Source organism: Uloborus diversus, chromosome 9 (genome assembly GCF_026930045.1).
Source record: "Uloborus diversus isolate 005 chromosome 9, Udiv.v.3.1, whole genome shotgun sequence".
Lineage (NCBI taxonomy): Eukaryota > Metazoa > Arthropoda > Arachnida > Araneae > Uloboridae > Uloborus > Uloborus diversus.
This window is the reverse complement of record NC_072739.1, coordinates 143,311,366-143,329,380: the sequence shown is the minus strand read 5'-3', so window position 1 is coordinate 143,329,380 and position 18,015 is coordinate 143,311,366. Positions and strand designations below refer to the sequence as shown.

The 18,015-nt window shown below is 31.0% G+C and overlaps 1 protein-coding gene across 1 annotated transcript in view; it reads right to left on the bottom strand.

Annotated features, from left to right (window-relative positions):
* Window positions 1-2,338: 2,338 nt before the first annotated feature.
* The window catches only part of LOC129229928 (uncharacterized), a 47,493-nt gene continuing 31,816 nt past the window's right edge, over window positions 2,339-18,015 (bottom strand). The window contains exons 10-11 of the mRNA XM_054864308.1: window positions 8,302-8,425; window positions 2,339-4,300 (exon numbers count right to left, since the gene is read on the bottom strand). Coding sequence (XP_054720283.1) covers window positions 4,026-4,300; window positions 8,302-8,425 — 399 coding nt within the window. The 3' untranslated portion in view covers window positions 2,339-4,025. The remainder of the gene's footprint in view (window positions 4,301-8,301; window positions 8,426-18,015) is intronic.

Below are 18,015 nucleotides of genomic sequence, written 5' to 3'. Positions count from 1 at the left end.
CTTTTTGAAATCAAGGAATTGACAAGGTATCAAGACTTCATAAAGTTGGGAACAAATGGGAGGAAAAATAATTTGGTATCCAATACAATGAAAATCCAATATCAACAGCTAGATCGCTGTAAAGACAAATGGCATATTTACTTTGTTTTTGTTTTGTCACGATTGTCAATATTTTTCTACAAAATAAACACACACTCCACATGAAATAAAATTTCCCATAAGTATGATTGATAATAATGAAAGACAATGGAAAACTATACAAAACCAACAAAATTTACAACACATAAATCGAGAACTGATTAATAAAAATATTAAAATAATAAATAAAATAGTTAAAACAATGCATATATTGGATTTGTGGCACATTTACACACAAAATATTTTTTTCATTAAATTAAAAACAAAAATAAGTTAATATATGATTTTCAATATATTACAGAAAAAAAAAAAAAAAAAAACAATAAATTATAGGTACTCCAAATAAAGATAATTTTTACAGTTAACTTTTGAAAACATATAGGTAATGTAATACATTTTACAATGGGTCCAATGAAAACATATATTTTTAAAATACCAGCACTTAAAAAACAGGAATAAACTTGTCTAATATCTTATAGAGTGCCCAAAGTTATGACAGTATCAAAAGAGGTCTGTGCTGGATTGCTTCCTAATTCAGCAACAATATTCAGCCCATGGACTACCTCATTTTAGTGTGTGGCTTGGGCAACCACAAAGTTTGACAAGTGGTGATATAAACTTATTTTTGTGTAAGAGCCCACTAAAAAAGTATACTTTCCCTTTTTCAAAAGCAATTGTGGTTTGTTTTGGCTCAGCATATCGATTATTTTTCAGATGAACTCAAACATATTATTCAAGAAATGTATATCAATTTCCATAGTTTTTTATGTTTCATCTCTGCGTGAAATTTTGCAAGTACAGGTGGCTGTAGAGAAAAAATCTCTCTAATATTTTGGGAAACTCATTTAAAAAAAAATTCTGATACAAATGTCAAATATTGTGGTAGTCTCACAAGATGCTGGTATTGCCACATATAGTAAAATATTATTAAAAAAAAACATATCTTAAAGCACATTTCAATAGAAAAAAAATTACTGATGTGCGCTCTATTTCAATAGTAGAAAAATACAATTATTAAAATTTATGGCAAACAAACTCCAAACATCTTGTTCAACACCTACATCTATTTATGAGGCATTCTATAAAGCTTTAAAAAAAATATTTTATTTGGTTACCAAAAATAATATTATCACAAAAAATTCACATAAACCTGCATTTAAAAATTTTTTTTGGAAGAAATATACACATCTTTGGTGTTTGAGTAACACAATTTATTATGTAATATACAGTAAGAAATTAATAAACAAAACACTTAAATGAGAGAAATAAAAAAAACTATTTTGGGGGAAAAAAGTCAAATCAAAGAAATAAGTAAGTGTAGAAAAATCATACACACATTTTTATACACAGAGAGTAACAAAACTAATGATTACAATAATAAAAGCTGCTCAAGGTTGCTATAATAAACAAATTTTACCACACAGCGTGGAGTTGGATATTAAACAGCGAGCCATAAAAAGAAACTGTCTCGGTAGTTAACCCTGGAGAACTTGCGTGAGGTCTTGAGTCAACCCAGTCACTAAAAATCTGCTTTTGGTGAGTGTGCAATTCAACAGATTTGACCCTGAACTTCAGTAACTTAATTTCTCAATGTTTTCTTTCAAGAATACCTGCTGGAAATTAGTGTTTTTTATTTGTTGAAAAACCACATTCAGCGTTTGGAAGAAAACCTGCAACTGGAGGCTAAATCCAACTGGGAACCAAATCCAAAAAACAAAAATCCCTTGAAAGTAACTGAACAATTTACTTTCAAGCTCCATTCCAATTATGTGCATGATAAATGCATGTGAAATTTAATATAGGTATGTATTGCATTTCCCCCCCTTTTTTGAAATATTATATGTATTACTTGAAAACTTATTGTAGTAATCAATTTAAAGTCTCCTTAATTGATTTTCATCAGTAAAAACAACTGTTCTACAAATTGACAAAGAACGTTCATAAAAATTTATCATGTACAAAACATTACAACATTAATGGTGTCATACATGCACCCTATGCGACTATTTGTGCGATGTTTAGCACGCGAGTTCTCCTGCGTTAAATGTGCGACTTATTTACTACTTCCCCAATTCACTCCTATGAAGCTTGCATTGAAAATAGTGCTCACACGTTTAGATATTTATTGAAAGGCTTCCAACAATTACAATTCCTTGCCATTTATTATTTTTCTTTTTTGGGTCCTCCATTCTCTACTACATGGTAAAAATTGTTTTCTTTGTTCATGAAGTTCTATCACCCCTTGCAGTCTTAATAGTTATGACCTGGGTTGTGGGGTCGGAGTGACTGTGGGTAAAAAAGGTTGGAGTCATGGGAGTTAAACGCTTAAAATTCCAAGAGTCGGAGTAGGTCATATTCCCTCAAAGTCTACAACTCTGCCAGTGCTTGTGGAGTTGAACTGCTTTTGGGATAAAGGAGTCGGTCTCTAAAATTCCCAGAGTCGGAGTCTGTCACTTTCCCTCCGACTCCGCAGCCCTGGTTGTGACCCTTAGTTTTGTTACACACCTTGAACACAAACACATTTAAGAATCTATACATAATGATAAATATTCGTCAGTGATTAAAACAAATAAAAAATTAAGACAAGCTTTAAAAGAAAAAAACAAGCTACATTCTTCGGAAGAAAAAAGAAAGCACATACACTAAAAAAAAAGCAACAAAAAAGTTTTGACGAAGTTTTGTGCAAGTTTTGACAAAAACTTGCAAAAACATTTTCATTCTTGATCAGTAGGCATATTTTGTCTTATTTTGGAAATGTATGGGTGAAATGACATGTAGAGCGACTTTTTAAGTAGTTTATAAATGAAAGTTGGAGTTTATTTAAAGTTATACTTTTAAAATGTAGGATTTTTTTAAATCTTAAAAATACTAGTGCAAAACCTGCAAAAGTAACACTGGCTTTTAATTGAAAAATTAATAAAATGAAGAAATTAAATACAAAAAAAAAAAAAAACATTTTTGAAAAAATAGTTTATACATGTATTTTTCAACTCTTCAAAGATCTGTCAGAAAGCAATAATGTCAATACAGTACATGAATGAATATGCTAGAAATCGAAAAATATAAGAAATAAATTGTATCTTTGAAAGCTTAATATGCATAAAGTTAAAAACAAAAAATATCATTTTTAGGAAAATTCAAGTATGTTTTGAATTTCTTATACTACTTCACCCTTAATTTTCTTTTAGCGTTAGCAATTAATGTATTAAACCTGCTTTGAAAATGCCTGCCTCCAAATTAGTACACAGTAGAGGCAGAGCTAAAATATGCAAATGAGAGGATAAAGTTTTTTGTTTAAATAAGAGAAAAATAACATGTACATTAAAATATAACGAAAAAAGCAATCAATATCAATGACAAGTTTATAGCTAATTGCAATTTTAATTTTTGTGCACAGTTCTTAATTAGAAAGGAAATGAATTATGTAGAAAGTAAAAAAAAATAAAAAATGATGCAATAATAGTGAAGATATATTATTAGTCTACTTAATAAAAAATAACACTAAGCATTTCAATTTAAAAGAAAGATTAAAAATGTACATCATTATAAAAATTTTTTCACCTTCAACAGCAATATCTTAATGAAATAAGATACTAATAGATAAAAAGATGCTTACATATTTTAAAAATTAGCAACAAACTTAAATTACAAAAAAGTGGAAAAACAGGAACTTTTTTCTACATAATTCCTAGTCCTTTTATTAATCTTTATCTAGCACCATTGGCATAAATATAATTAACTATATTAATACTTTTGATTATGGGAATCATCCAAGGTCACAAAAACTAATAATCTTATGTGATAACAAAGTATAATACTTCAAAACATAAAAAAATTTCATATACAATAAAACTCAAAATTTGCAATGCTGGATAGTTCCATTTGCATTAAGCTCTTTCTCCTGATGAAGAAGTAACACTTTGTATTTCATCAGAGCACTGATTTAGTGAAACAGGAATTTTCAACATTTTTCTTGTTCCTTTCAGTAGCGGTTTACCACTATCGTGGCGAACCCTACTTTTTGAAACACGGCTAAAACCTGACGTTTCTGGCTGCGAATGAAAGGAATCTGTGGCTCCATAGCCCTGATACTGTATATGAGAAGCAGGTAAGATAGAAGATTCCTCGGAAATTGGAGTTAGAGCAGGTTTGGCGAAGAAAGCTACAAAAAATTTACTATAATGAATCAAAAAGAAGTATTGAATAGGAGTTGATTTTGCATACAATGAAATAAACCACAGCCTAATAACTTATGTAGAAAATACAGTTTTGACACTCATTTTCAGAGTGAATTTCACAAGGTTCTTTTTAATTTGCATTACAGTGACACCATGATTTTTTGTGCCCCAAATCTACGTTTTCCCTGGATTTAACGTTTTTTTTCATCAGGTCCAAGTTTTTCCGTTTATTAATAATGTCAATTTAACCCGGATTGTAAGTTTTCCTTTTATGAAATTTCCCCATTTTCTGTTTTCCCTGAGAAGTAAAAAAAAAATGTTGTAAAATAAGCAATATGTTTCATTTGTGATTTTTTAAAGATAATTCAAATTGCTGAAAGTTAATCTATGAAAACTGAAATGCTACTGGACTTTTTGTCTACCAATGAAGATGAACAAGAACCAGAAAAAGATTTTCAATGCAATATTGAAACAAGCCCGTCGCTTCTCTCAATACTGCATTGAAGAGCTTACAAATAGTGAAAGACTTTTATTTCACATAAAGACCAGCAAAAATGCAAAGTGTTTCAACCCTGGAAGATGCTGCATTTACTTTGAACTCTATGCCTAAAAAGAAATCCACTATTATGGACAGTTTTCAACTTAAATGCCGGGATTCGCATCTAAATGTGCTAAATGATCTAAAATGGCATCGATTATAAAATGTTCCTATCGTAAAATGTATATATTATGCAATTTGAAAAGAGTCATCTTCGCTACCTTTAACTTTTTCAATTTGATCTTTGCTTTCTAAGCATTTCCCATATTTTAAGTTTTTTTAACCCAGCCCCTTGAGAAATGTAAAATTGGTACTGTAGGGGAGACTGGGGAGGTTTGACCACACGGGAGGTTTGATCCACCCTATCATTTTCATATTTAAACATATGTTTGACTGAAGAGCACTGGAGGGCAGCATGATATTAAGTCAAATCAAAAGCTGTTTCTATTTTTCAGCCAATTTGAAGAACAATTAAGAAGTGTGATAACTTTTTCACTCAAAAAACTAAAATTTTGCGTTGCAAACTCATCTCCTCTGTGCGATTTGCCATTCAATTTTACAGAAGTAAGTTGCATTATCTACTCTGCAAAATGTACTAAAAGCCTACATACTTAGTTTTAAAATTCATAGTTTATTTTAATATGTTTCTAATTATATTTTTTAAAATGGCTATAAGGGAGGTTTGACCCATGTCAGTTATGGGAGGCTTCACCCAGGTCAAACTCTTTGTTTGATCGTGTAACATTTTTAAAACAATGTATTTTATTTTATTTGTTTTAAGTAAGAGTATGTTTAGTTCAAATGAAATAAATGTTGCTCTTAACCTGTAATTATAGTCACTTTACATAGTATATATAGTAGTCATTTGAAACACTTCCTATTTGTGAATAATTCTGATCAAACTAAACACAACTGAAAATTTCCCCCTTTTCTACTTTGTTGAATTTACTTATTTAAGACTAGCAGTACCAGCACAGCGATGCCCAAGCTAAAAATGTAATGGAAATCTGTTAAAAAAAATAAATAAATAAAAAAAAAAATGATGCCCCCTTCCCCTCTGATGTGAAATGATCATTTTTCTTTGTATAAAATTAGTACACACCTTTTCACAAAAAAAAAAAAAAACTATCAAAGTTTTTTTGGAATTTAAAACTTTTCGTCAAATCATTAAATTAGATTTACAGTTGATTTAAAACTCTATTTAGCCAGTGAAGTGGTTTTTACTGCAATTTAAAATATTTCGCCAAATAAACAAAAAAAGACATCAAATAATATCTTTCAAATGTAAAAATAGCTCCGCAACTCTCTTGTTTATCGCCAAACTTGCCCAGCAACCACGCTATCATAATCCATCCAACAAAAAAAAAGCATCCAGTGGAACATTCAAAAATCATCAGAAAAAAAGAAGAAAACATTGTACACTTCACTCGGATAAAAACAAATCAAAAGTTCCTTTTCTTTCAAAAGAAACTGCAAAATCAATGAATTACATTTACGGTTCTTTTAAAACAATAATCCTAGACTGAACTGTTCAGCGTCTGACGTGCCAAGCGACCACGCTACCGGAATCCAAGCCTTTTGCTCAACACTCAAAGTTATGATTGAAAGCTAAATAATGATAATTCTCTTCACGACTTGAGCCGCAGCAATTTTCTTCGTTTGTGGTGTCATTTTCTTGGAATTTTCGAAAACTACAGGAATTCTTTAATTGTCCTTTCTGACACAGAAAAGTTATTTTGTCCTTTTAAGTGCATTATGAAAAGTGCTTAGTATTTTTTAAAAAAAATTCTGTTATTTATATGATTGTTGCTTGTATCATATAATAGTAGTAAATCAGACATATTAACATTTCAGTGTAGTTTTTATAACTTTTAACCTCTGTTGGTCAAACCTCCCTCAAGTGGGGAGGTTTGACCCAGTTTGGACACTCTTGAAAAATTGCTAGTAAAAAAATAATTTTTAATTTAAATAAAAAAACAACAATGTAAAAAGTTGCCGAGATATATTTCCTCTCTATCTCTCTCAAAAAAAACCTAGGAAATTTTCTTATTTAAACTTTAAAAAGAAAAGTTTAAATAAGACCCAGTTTGGACACTCTTGAAAAATTGCTAGTAAAAAAATAATTTTTAATTTAAATAAAAAAACAACAATGTAAAAAGTTGCCGAGATATATTTCCTCTCTATCTCTCTCAAAAAAAACCTAGGAAATTTTCTTATTTAAACTTTAAAAAGAAAAAACCTTTGTAAAAAGTAGGTCAAAACTTCTTCATTTCCCTTATTTAAAAATAATCTATAGATATTGAACACATTTTAAGTGAATTTGATGGTGTATTCAGTGTTTCTAAGCTTAGGTTAGAAAGAAACCACCACTTCCTAAATGCTATGTGACAAGTTTAAACTTCACACTTAAGACAGGCCATTGTTGGAGAAAAGCTTTCAAGATAAGTGCTTGATGCAGTCACTTTTTGCCAAGATGACCATGGATTATCTTGGTAAAAAGTTAATTTCATTGAAAACAGACAGCAAGACTACCCCCCCCCCCCCCGGATTAGAGCAAAAATAAGGAGTTAAAAACAAAAATTGCAACACTTAAAGACTCTTAGAAAGACAAAAGAAAATTTCAGAAGTTCTTGAGAATTTTTAGGAAGTCTACGAGTCTTGGAACATAAAGTTAGCATATAAGACTTGGGAGCTCATGACATCAAATGAAACACAAGCTTGTGGTTAATACTACACCATTTAAATATATTCCAGCATCACTTCTATCATTAATTAGAATAAATTAGCTCATGAAATGCCGCCAAAACATGTGCATTGACACCAGTGGCATCACTAGGGGGAAGGGGGCTCACCCCAGGTGTTACCCTGCTGGAGGGTGACACCCAAAGTGGAATTGCAAGTTTTGGAACAAATATAAAATCTAAAATGTATTTTTAAGCCTACAAATTTGAAAATTTCTGTACCCCCCCCCCCCCTTTTTCACACCCCAAAGCATGGATTGAATTCTACAATCAGGGTTAAGTTCATATTTTTAATATTTAGACCTTGAAGTGACTTCCTTACATAACAAAACACTGAACCCCATAATCATTCTGTGTTTGAGATACATTTCAAACAATTAAGGCGCTATCTATTTCATTGACCCCTTTACTTTTCTGACCTCTCAAGTCTCGACTGCCTGCATATTTGAGTCTAGTGCAAATTACATAAAAAGTGCTCAGTTTTTATTTGTCTTTTCTACATTAGCCCACTTAAAATTTCGTTTAACAAAAACTCGTTAACTCATCAATGCAATCTTCAAATGTTACATACAGTCCACTGACAGAAATATAGTTATCCCCTTGAGCCAGGTGGTACCAGTATGCATTGAAAAATTGCCAGCATTTGGTGAAACAGGGACTTAAGGGTTTTTGGTAAGTACTTTAAAATCAAAATAAAACATTTTACCAGGAGATGATGCAGATCTACGAAGTGGGGAATACTCATTATTCCTCACATTTTCAACAGGATGTCTCATTTGCTTATACGGTTCTTGATATCTTGTACCAGGACTGAATACTGAAGTAACAGACTGCAAAAATAAACAAAATAAATTTTCACTTCAAAGAAAAAAAAACTTATAAATAAATATAAATTTATAAGTAAATTTAAAATTAATATGAATTAATTATGACTTAGAATTTTTCCACCTACTCATTGCCAGGAGGAAAGAAGGGTTAGTTTAAAGTAGAATAGATCAACTGAAGACTGATATGTAAGGGAGGGTCATTCTACAAAAAGTAACTTTTCTGTTACATGCCTTTTACAGTGAAAACTAAGGAACAATTCATTTGATAATGTTTTTTAATTACATCAAAAATACATCTGTTTAAACCTGCCAACATTTTTTTAAAAATAATTTTTATTTTAATAAATTTTTGGTTCATAGCATGTGAATTCTCACCTCTGTGGTATGTCACACTTGGTGTGACTGTTTATGTTGCTTAATAACTTGTAAAAGTCTATATTTATTGATTTAATATTTCTTTCATAAGTGTCTCAAATACAGGGTGACGACAGAAACTGAAAAAAGTTCCCTGACTTTTCCCTGATTAAGTTCTCCAAATTTCCCTGATTTATGTTACCAATGATAATGTTTTCCTTGCTTTACCCTACCTGAAAACCATTGCATATTAAATAAAATTCAGTGTTTAAAACATTTCAAGCTGTTAATTAAAAATATACTTTGAAAAGATGCTCCTTTTTTAGTAAAAATAGTACATTAAATTATTTACAGAGAAATATTACAGAAATCTAAATCAAATACTTTACTTCCAGTAACCAGTTATATATATAACCATGGCTATCTGCAATCCCCCTGCTCCCCTCATGCTCCTGTCCAACGACTGTCCAAAGAAGGGAAAAAGTGCGTACAACAAGAACTTACATTTTCTGCCACTTCCGTCATTTGGTGCTGACCTCTTAGGGTTCCTTGCGGGATTTAAGGAATAACTGCAGTAAAATTACTTATGTGTAACGGCCCAATTTGGAGACATATGAATGTTTAAGTCTTGGAAGAACAAAATAACCATCAAATTACATTGCACAGTAATGTGTTCGCATTAATAATACATTTAAAAGATTGTTTTTTAGTCATAACACATGCAGTCTTTGAAACTGCATTCACATGAAACTTTCTTTATGTTCTGCTTTTTATGAACTTTGGGAAAACTCTTTTTGGATTAAAATTTTCATATTATGTGTCTAGAATCATTTCAATCATGTAAGATAACATTTATGAGTGAATAATTGTTTGAAATATTGGAATTACTGACACACAAATAACTGACACACAAATAAATTGGTTGATTTCTCAAGTCACTATTACATTGATTTATCTTCAAATAATTATTTATTGTTTTATTTCTGAGCAAACTTCAACAGATACATATGAGAACTATTTAATTGCAGCATTGAATGCTAAAAATTATTCCGAAAATATTTTCAACTATTTAAGGTGAGTGGAACAGTTGCGTTTGCGAAATGAACTGTCAAATGAATGATTAGTTGCTGTTATTATTATTGGATCCCAGATTAAATACAAATGCAGATACATATACAATTATATATTTTTGCTTCCTTTGACATGCATGAAAACGGAAACTTTTAAAAATAAATCCATATTAAGGAGTTATTAGTTTTCAGGGGATTTTTCTTAGAAACTTAGAAACATTTTATTTTCATAACGTAAACAAGTACAAAATATACGGCAATATTACAAATGACAAGATCCATACAAAAAATGAAAACAATAAAAAACAATGTAGTCCAGCGATTCTCAACTGGTAGTCCGGTGGACTGGCTCCAGTCAGCAGAATGAATTGGACCAGCTCTCAGAGACTTTCACTCTCCCAGATTTAAAAAAAAAAGGGGGGGGGGATTCTTTACTCAAATGAAAAAAAAAGAAGTAGAAAGCAAAACTATAATAACAATAATATAAAATACCGTATTTTTTACATGAATTTTATGCTTAAGTTCGAAATCTTCTGTTTTTTCGCCATTGTTTATTACTTATGTTTGATTAATGCAATAATTAACAATTTTAACTTTTAAATATTTTTTCTAACAGTTATTTAGAACCAATTAAAGTTTTATTTATATATTTATCTATGCATTAATTATGAATTATAATTTGTAAAAAAAAAAAGAACATCCCCAACCGTCCACTAAACTTAGAAGTTTTTAATGGTACCAGAGTTTTAATTATTTATTTTTTATTCTTATTTATTTATTTATTTGCCATAAAAGGAGAGAAAATGAGCTAATGTGTGCCTCACATGACTTCCTTTTACTCCAATTTAATGTCATTTTCCCATTATTGACAATTTTAATGTGATTCAATAGTTTACTCTCTAAATATCCCCAACAGTGGCCAAATTGAAATCAGATATAATAATAATAATAATAAAAATTGTTGCCAAGTTAGCGACAAAACTTGGTGACCAAAAGACTGGCGATATATTGCCAAGTGTCCGCCAAATTGTAACACCACTTGAGTTTACATCGAAATTAACGATTTCCCCCCAAAAGTGGAAAAACGCCCCCTTAGAAATATCCGAATGCAACCAAAAGGGGAGGTGCACAACTAGACCCCACTAGGAGTCTACATACCAAATTTCAACTTTCTAGGACATACCATTCTTGAGTGACGTGACATACATACGCATATACATACATACAGACGTCACGAGAAAACTCATTGTGACTAACTCGGGAATTGTCAAAATGGATATTTCGAATGTCTATACATTCTTAGGCACTTATCCATGTGTGGTTGAGTCGAAAAAAAAAATTAACATTCATTCGGGGGTGAGCAAAATGGAAATTAAGGTCGATTTTTGGGCGAAATTTTTTTCGCAATACTTCCTTTTTTGTAAAAGGAAAACATTTTTCTAGTTTGTTTTAACAGTCTGCGAGTAGAAGTTTTTTTTTTCTTTGAGAAAAATGAAAAAAAAAAAAAAGGCGAAGAGGTGATTTACCGATTTGCTGGTCAAGTTATTCCGAAAAACTTACAGAAAAATGAAAATTCAAGTCTACAAATTCAAATGCAGTTAAGATTTTCTCGTATCCCCATTGAAGAATTGGATTGGATACTGTATATTGTTACATCGAGATCAAAATCTTAGATTACTTTTGTCACAAACATTGAAATGCAAAAAATAATCAATTAATTTCAAAAAAGATATGTATATATTACTTGGTTTCAAAATAAAAGAATTTTAAATTAAAAATGCGAATAAGTAATAATTTTTAAGCTTTTATCTGTATTAATTTAAAGAACAAAGATTTTTTCTTTAAATCGTGATTACAGTACGCTAATTACTTCAAGACAATGAGTAAAGGCAAGGGAGCTAAGGCATTAATGACTTGCTTATTTTACGTAGCATGGAACCTGTGAAAGGTAAATTCGAGCTAAGTAAAATAAACAACTTTACAGACACAGACGCAAACATAGGAAGTTCAATAAGATTTAATACTTTGACGTTGAGAAAAAAAGATGCACAAACATGCAGCAGTGTATAATCCCAAATCCATTAATTTTACTTTCTCAGCAGATAATTGGTGGAATATGCATAGGAAATTAAAGTACTTAATTTTGCAAAGCAGAAAAATTTTTTTTTCTTCATTTAATCAATATTCCCTGAATTTTTGTTATTTTTTCGAAATTCCCTTATATTTCCCTGATTAATAAAGATCCCTGACTTTCCTCTGATCTCCCTGATCGGTCGCCACCCTGAAATACTAATTGTTGAAGTATATTAATTTTTTTAATATTATGTTTTAGTTTGTTTTAGTAGAATTAGGAATTATGTCACACAATAAATTCTCACCTCCGTTACACAAACAAAAAATACCATTTCTCATTAACAGATGGCAGTAATGACATCACATTTTATTTTACATGATGCAAGGAGCCTCCTAGTTTATTTTCAACCATAAAGAAGTTGTGAGATTTTTGTTGAAAAACAAGAAGACAGATTTCGTTTTGAGGACCAAGTGTGGTTATTGGGAGTTCTCACTTCCATGAACTTGAATTTCAGGGATGTAAACTAATGTAAAAAAAGAAGTTTACATGTTTTCATATGCTTAACATGTGCAGATTGTAGCAACAAAGAAAAAAAAAATATTTTCCTGAAAAATGTATTCATTAGGCCTATATTAATGGAAAATTTCTCATCTCTCAATGTATCCTCAAACTTACTTATTTGGAACAAATATATTAATACTACAGTCGACTCCTGCTACAACGATATCTGACTTGCGCAAAATGGCTGTAACTAAAGTTTTTTCAGGAGCAACAAATTTTATAGCTTAAGTGAATTTCTAGCTCTCTACACGAAAATATTTGGAAAGGGATCGTGATGCTAAGTTTCGGCTTTGTTATTGACTACCAAACATTAATTCTGGAATGAACTATCAGCATCATTGATTGCCCAAGTTCCCACACACCGCACTATAAACAAAGTTTTATTAGTATGTATCACCACTCCTCATATATTTTTCATTTATTTATTCTAAATATAAAAAGGTGATGAAATGATGTGGCACCTAGGCACGATGTTTCATTTAAAGTGTGAAGATGGAATCAAAAAGCGAAAATTTGCGACAATTTAAGAAAAAGTAAAGATTTTAGATAGGCCTGAACAACTAGAAAGCAGGTTGAAAGAAGGTAGCACAACAATTAGGTATGAGTGAATCTCTCATACGTATAATTAAGAGTCAAGCGAAAGGCAACCCGTATACGTCCAGACTTTAATTTTAATATGAAGCTCACAGAGTAGTGTTTAAGCAAAATGCAAACAATATGAAATTGGAATCTGCTCTTGTTTTGTAGATTATAGGGACCCTGAAAGAGGCATGTTACCTTAGATGTAAATGTTATAAAAATAAATGCAAAGCTACTGTATTGCAGAATACATTAGAATGACAATCAGATTGAGCAGGATAAATCATCAATTTTTGAGTTATAAATGTAACTTACTTATAAATGTAACTCTTAGTTGTATAGTACTCTTACAGTGCAGTGCTTTATTATTACTACATACTGTACATACCGTACTATTTGATTTTTATGTATCTCTCTCTCATTGATCATTGATTTTGTGCATCGTAACAGTATTTTATGTTGAATAATGCAGGTTTTTAAAAAATATGATAAAAATTCAGCTCTTTATGTAATAAAGAGTAGTCTAAAACAGTTTAAAAGGTGTTTAAATGTCTAAACTTATTGGGTATTTTAATAAAAAATCATATACACTACCGTATATACTCGCGTATAAGTCGAGAAATTTTGTCCAAAAAATGAGATCAAAGGAAGGGGGGTCGACTTATACGCGGGTCAAATTTTCCGAAAAAAAATTTCCGATCAACGAGAGCTGGGAAGCTACGAGAAATGCCGATGTGCGGTTACAGGTAGTCGCTGATAAGTTGCTAGTGTGAAAAAGTAAACTTATTCAAAAATAATAACTAAAAAAACCTAAATAATACACACAAGTAAAGATAATTTTATTCCTCTTTATTAAGGATCAAATCGACGAGCACGACCGGGAGCGACCGGTTAGAACGCCGCGGTTAGTAACTGGTTACTTACCGGTGACCGGTGAGGTTCGTCGAACGCATCCTTTGATATCATTGACGATTCTGCAGCCGCCGATGTATAGGATGACGCGGTGATGACGGAAGCGGACTTTAATGAACTTTTTTTTGCGTCCGACTCGGAATCCGAGTTTGAAGGCTTTTAGAAATGTTTTCCTATTTAATTCCTATTTTATTTGTAAATAAATGTGTTCATTATTTTGAAATTTCTTTGAAAATAATTCGCGATGTTTTTGGAAAGTATGGGGGTCGACTTATACGCGGGTTTTAGATTTTTCTGGATTTTTTCTCTGAAAAAGGGGGGGTCGACTTATACGCGAGATCGACCTATACGCGAGTATATACGGTACACTTTTCCACAAAGCGAAATTTCGACTTACGTGAGGAGTTTTAGAATGCATTCCTCAAGTAAGTCCGGGTCTGATGGTATACTATTTTTTAACACAAATTTGAACTAAAAGGATAACTAAAATTTAATAAAGAGAGCTAGATATTTGATTCACACTAACCATTAAAATAGCTCATTGTTTGCACAATTAACAAAATAATTAGAACTGAGCTGGGCCATTGTCAATGGTTACTTCTAGTAGGTAACACTTTCATGCAAGAATGCAAAAGAAAGAAAACAAAAGGTTATGAAATTGAAAAATATTTTTGTTTAAAAGTTACACATTCTGGAGAATGACCCATAAATGTTTGATATCAGAAATCTCAACTCCTGGATTTAAGCAGATTCATTGCTTTTTCTCTGCGAACACACACATATACACAAAAAGATTCCCTCTAGATTGGCCTAGAAATATTACGCCACCTCATCCCTTGTCTACCAGAATGTGTGAGAACATTGTCCCTCTATCATTCAGGGAGAGAAAAAAAAAGACAAATAATTGGAAACCATGAATGAGGTCTGCTTTATATAAGATCTCTTTTCTTCAGAGAAAATCGAAAACATTTAAGTACATTTGTTACAATTATACAGTTTGACGAAAAGATGAAAATGGAATGTAACGAACCTATTTAAGGTTGGAATTGTTCTATTTTCAAATTTGTGAACAAAGCAATTTCATTTTTTGAAATTGTGATCTTTAGCAAATGGCTCATTATTTGATGGTGAATTTTGTCTAGTTCAGTTTTGCAATTATAATTTTACTTTATAATTGCTTTTGTTCAGAATAAAAAACAAGAAAATGTTGTGTTTTAATTTTCTGTATCCTTTCAAACATTAATTTATTAAACTGAGCTAAATTTTTTTGCTATTATATATATAAGTATGGAAAGCTCCCACAACCAAAATATAACATCTCACATGCTTCACGACAGTTAAATTGTTTTCAGCCACTAAGTCTTGAACTTACAGTCAGAAGGCATGAAATTATATCAGAATGTCTAGATTTTTGTGTGTGTTTTTCTCTATTCAGGGGTCTGTCCAGGATTTTTCACAGGGTCCGTTTTTTGTGAAAAATCAAATAATTTTGTGAAAAAAGAATTAATTTTGTGAAAAATCAAAAAATTTCGCAAAAAAAAAAAAAAAAAAAAAAATTGTCAAAACGAAATTTTAGAATTTAGAGATGGCACAAACTGCATCAATTAAGCTTAAAGTTGAGTGTTTTCCTCTTCTATGGCGAGAAAATCATTCTGGATTTTTTTTCTGATATTTGGCGGGGGGGGGGGGGGCATCGCTCTTTGAAGTATCAATATTTATCTACCATTCTGCATTAGGTTAAATTATACTAGATATATTTCTGTACAATATTTAAAATAATTGTAACAAAAATATAAATAAACAAAACAAAATTCAGAATAGGGTTCAGCATTCGACTTTTTGACCCAAGACACTCTTAAAAAGCACAGAATTTCGTTTAAAACTTATAAATTCCGTGATTTTAACAAAAATAAAAAGATATTTCAATTGTTTACCTCTTAACAAAGCGTAATAATCATCAAAAATTCGAAAAATCGGATTCCCATAGCGGATGCAAAGAGATCGCAATTCTCAAAGTGAAGGTATCAAAATAATAAAAACGGCTTGTAAAATAAATATTTTACAAGCCGTTGAGAGATAGAGTCCTATGATAACATATCATTAATATCTGTGGACACAGTTGACCCCCCCCCCCCAAAATAATAATAATAAAATAAAATAAACCATCTATTCAGCATTTTAATTTTTGACTCATAACAGAAAATGGAATTTTGCTTTAAAAACTTGAAATGAGAGTTCTAACAGAAATAAAGAGACTTTTCATTTATTTGAATCCTAATAAAGCGAAGTTAGCTTGAAAAAAGAACAAAATATGATTCTCATATCGGATGTTAAAAGATTGCATTTTTCAAAATGTAGACATCTAAAAAAAAAACGGTAATTAAAAGAGTTTATTTAAAGTTTATCATCCTTGTTAGCATCGAAAAATCAAAATCCATATAATTTTCTCCCAAAATAACAATTAAACATCACACCTCACCGTAAAAACGCAAATATTGACAAGAAGCCGACAAAATGATGAGAATATTTTCTAATCAAGTCATTATAAAGGTTCAATGCCAGACGCTAAGTGGTGATAGTTTTGAAGTTGGTAACCCTGTCTGAAGCGATCATATTTTTCCTCACACTTACTATCCCTTTACAGTTCCAAGTTCATTTCGCAGATATATATTATTCTTGTTTATTAAATCATGAGTGGAGAAAAGTGCTTACTAATGCCTTTTCAGAAAAGTTTACAACAACACCGCTGCTAATTAGCTGTGATAAAACAAACAACCATTATATTTATTTGGCAGTAGCAATTATTTATCGCTTGCAGGAGCATCGCAAGAGTGCCGATTTTTTCTTTCTTTTTTTTTTCTTCAAAATTAGCCGATTTTGTATAAGCTGATCCCTCTAATTTGACTTAAAAAAATGTTCCAAAAATGATCGGTTTATACACAGAAATATGCATTATTTTGCTTTCAAATTTGCTCTTTCAATAAACAATTTGTGACAGATCCGATCTTGTTTATCAGAATTTTGTGAAGGGTCCGTTTTGTTTGATCGGGATTTTGTGAAAGGTCCGTTTTGTTTGATCGGGATTTTGTGAAAGGTCCGTTTTGGTTGATCGGATTTTTGTGAAGGCTCCGTTAACGGACCCAAATATCCTCTGGCCAGACCCCTGCTATTTCGCCTTGTACAGAAGTAAATCAAATAATTTCTAGATCTACTAAATTTCTTGACTTATGCATATGCAATGCATCTTTTAAACCTTGTGCATGACTAATGGAAAAAGGGGGTAACTTACAACTTATTACCTAAGCTTTTACCTTCATTTTTGAGTTGAATCGCACCATTGCTTGCGAACTCTTATTGATATGGTAATTTAATTTTACCTACCAGTTTAATGGTAAACTTAACTTTAATGAGAGAATATCTGCCTCCATCTTGGTTATTAACTATTTGAGACTGATGAGTCCATAACAAGGACAAAACTTCAGCCTCCAGATAACTTAAGCAAGCTGTTGGTATTTTGCGTGTAATTCTGCCTTGGCCCTGGCTTAAGGGTGGTAACTCACAACTCACTGCTTATTACCTAAACTTTTGTCTGCATTTTTGAGTTAAACCACACTATTGCTTGTTTCAACTTATTAAAAGTTGCATAAGCTAAAATAACTTTCAACTTCTAGAATAATTGAAATATTTTTAGGATGCAAAAGGATTGAAACATCAAGCATGACTTGGCAATTATCGGCGAAGCATCTGACTCATGCTAGAGTGCTTCCAAAAAATAGGTTATACTAAAATGATGTAGAAATTAAGATCAGTTCAGATTAATTCAGTTCAAATACTAGAGATTTTCGATAAAAAATAGATAAAATTATGTAAGATGTCATAAAATGAAACAGTGTGGTATGTTTAGTATGTAGTAATAATAAAATGCAGCCCTATAATGGAACTGTACAATAAATACACTGTATTTACTGTATTACAGTAATTATATAAGACGCACTTCTCAGCATATCAAAATACCTTACCTTTTATTTAATTGTCAGAAACTT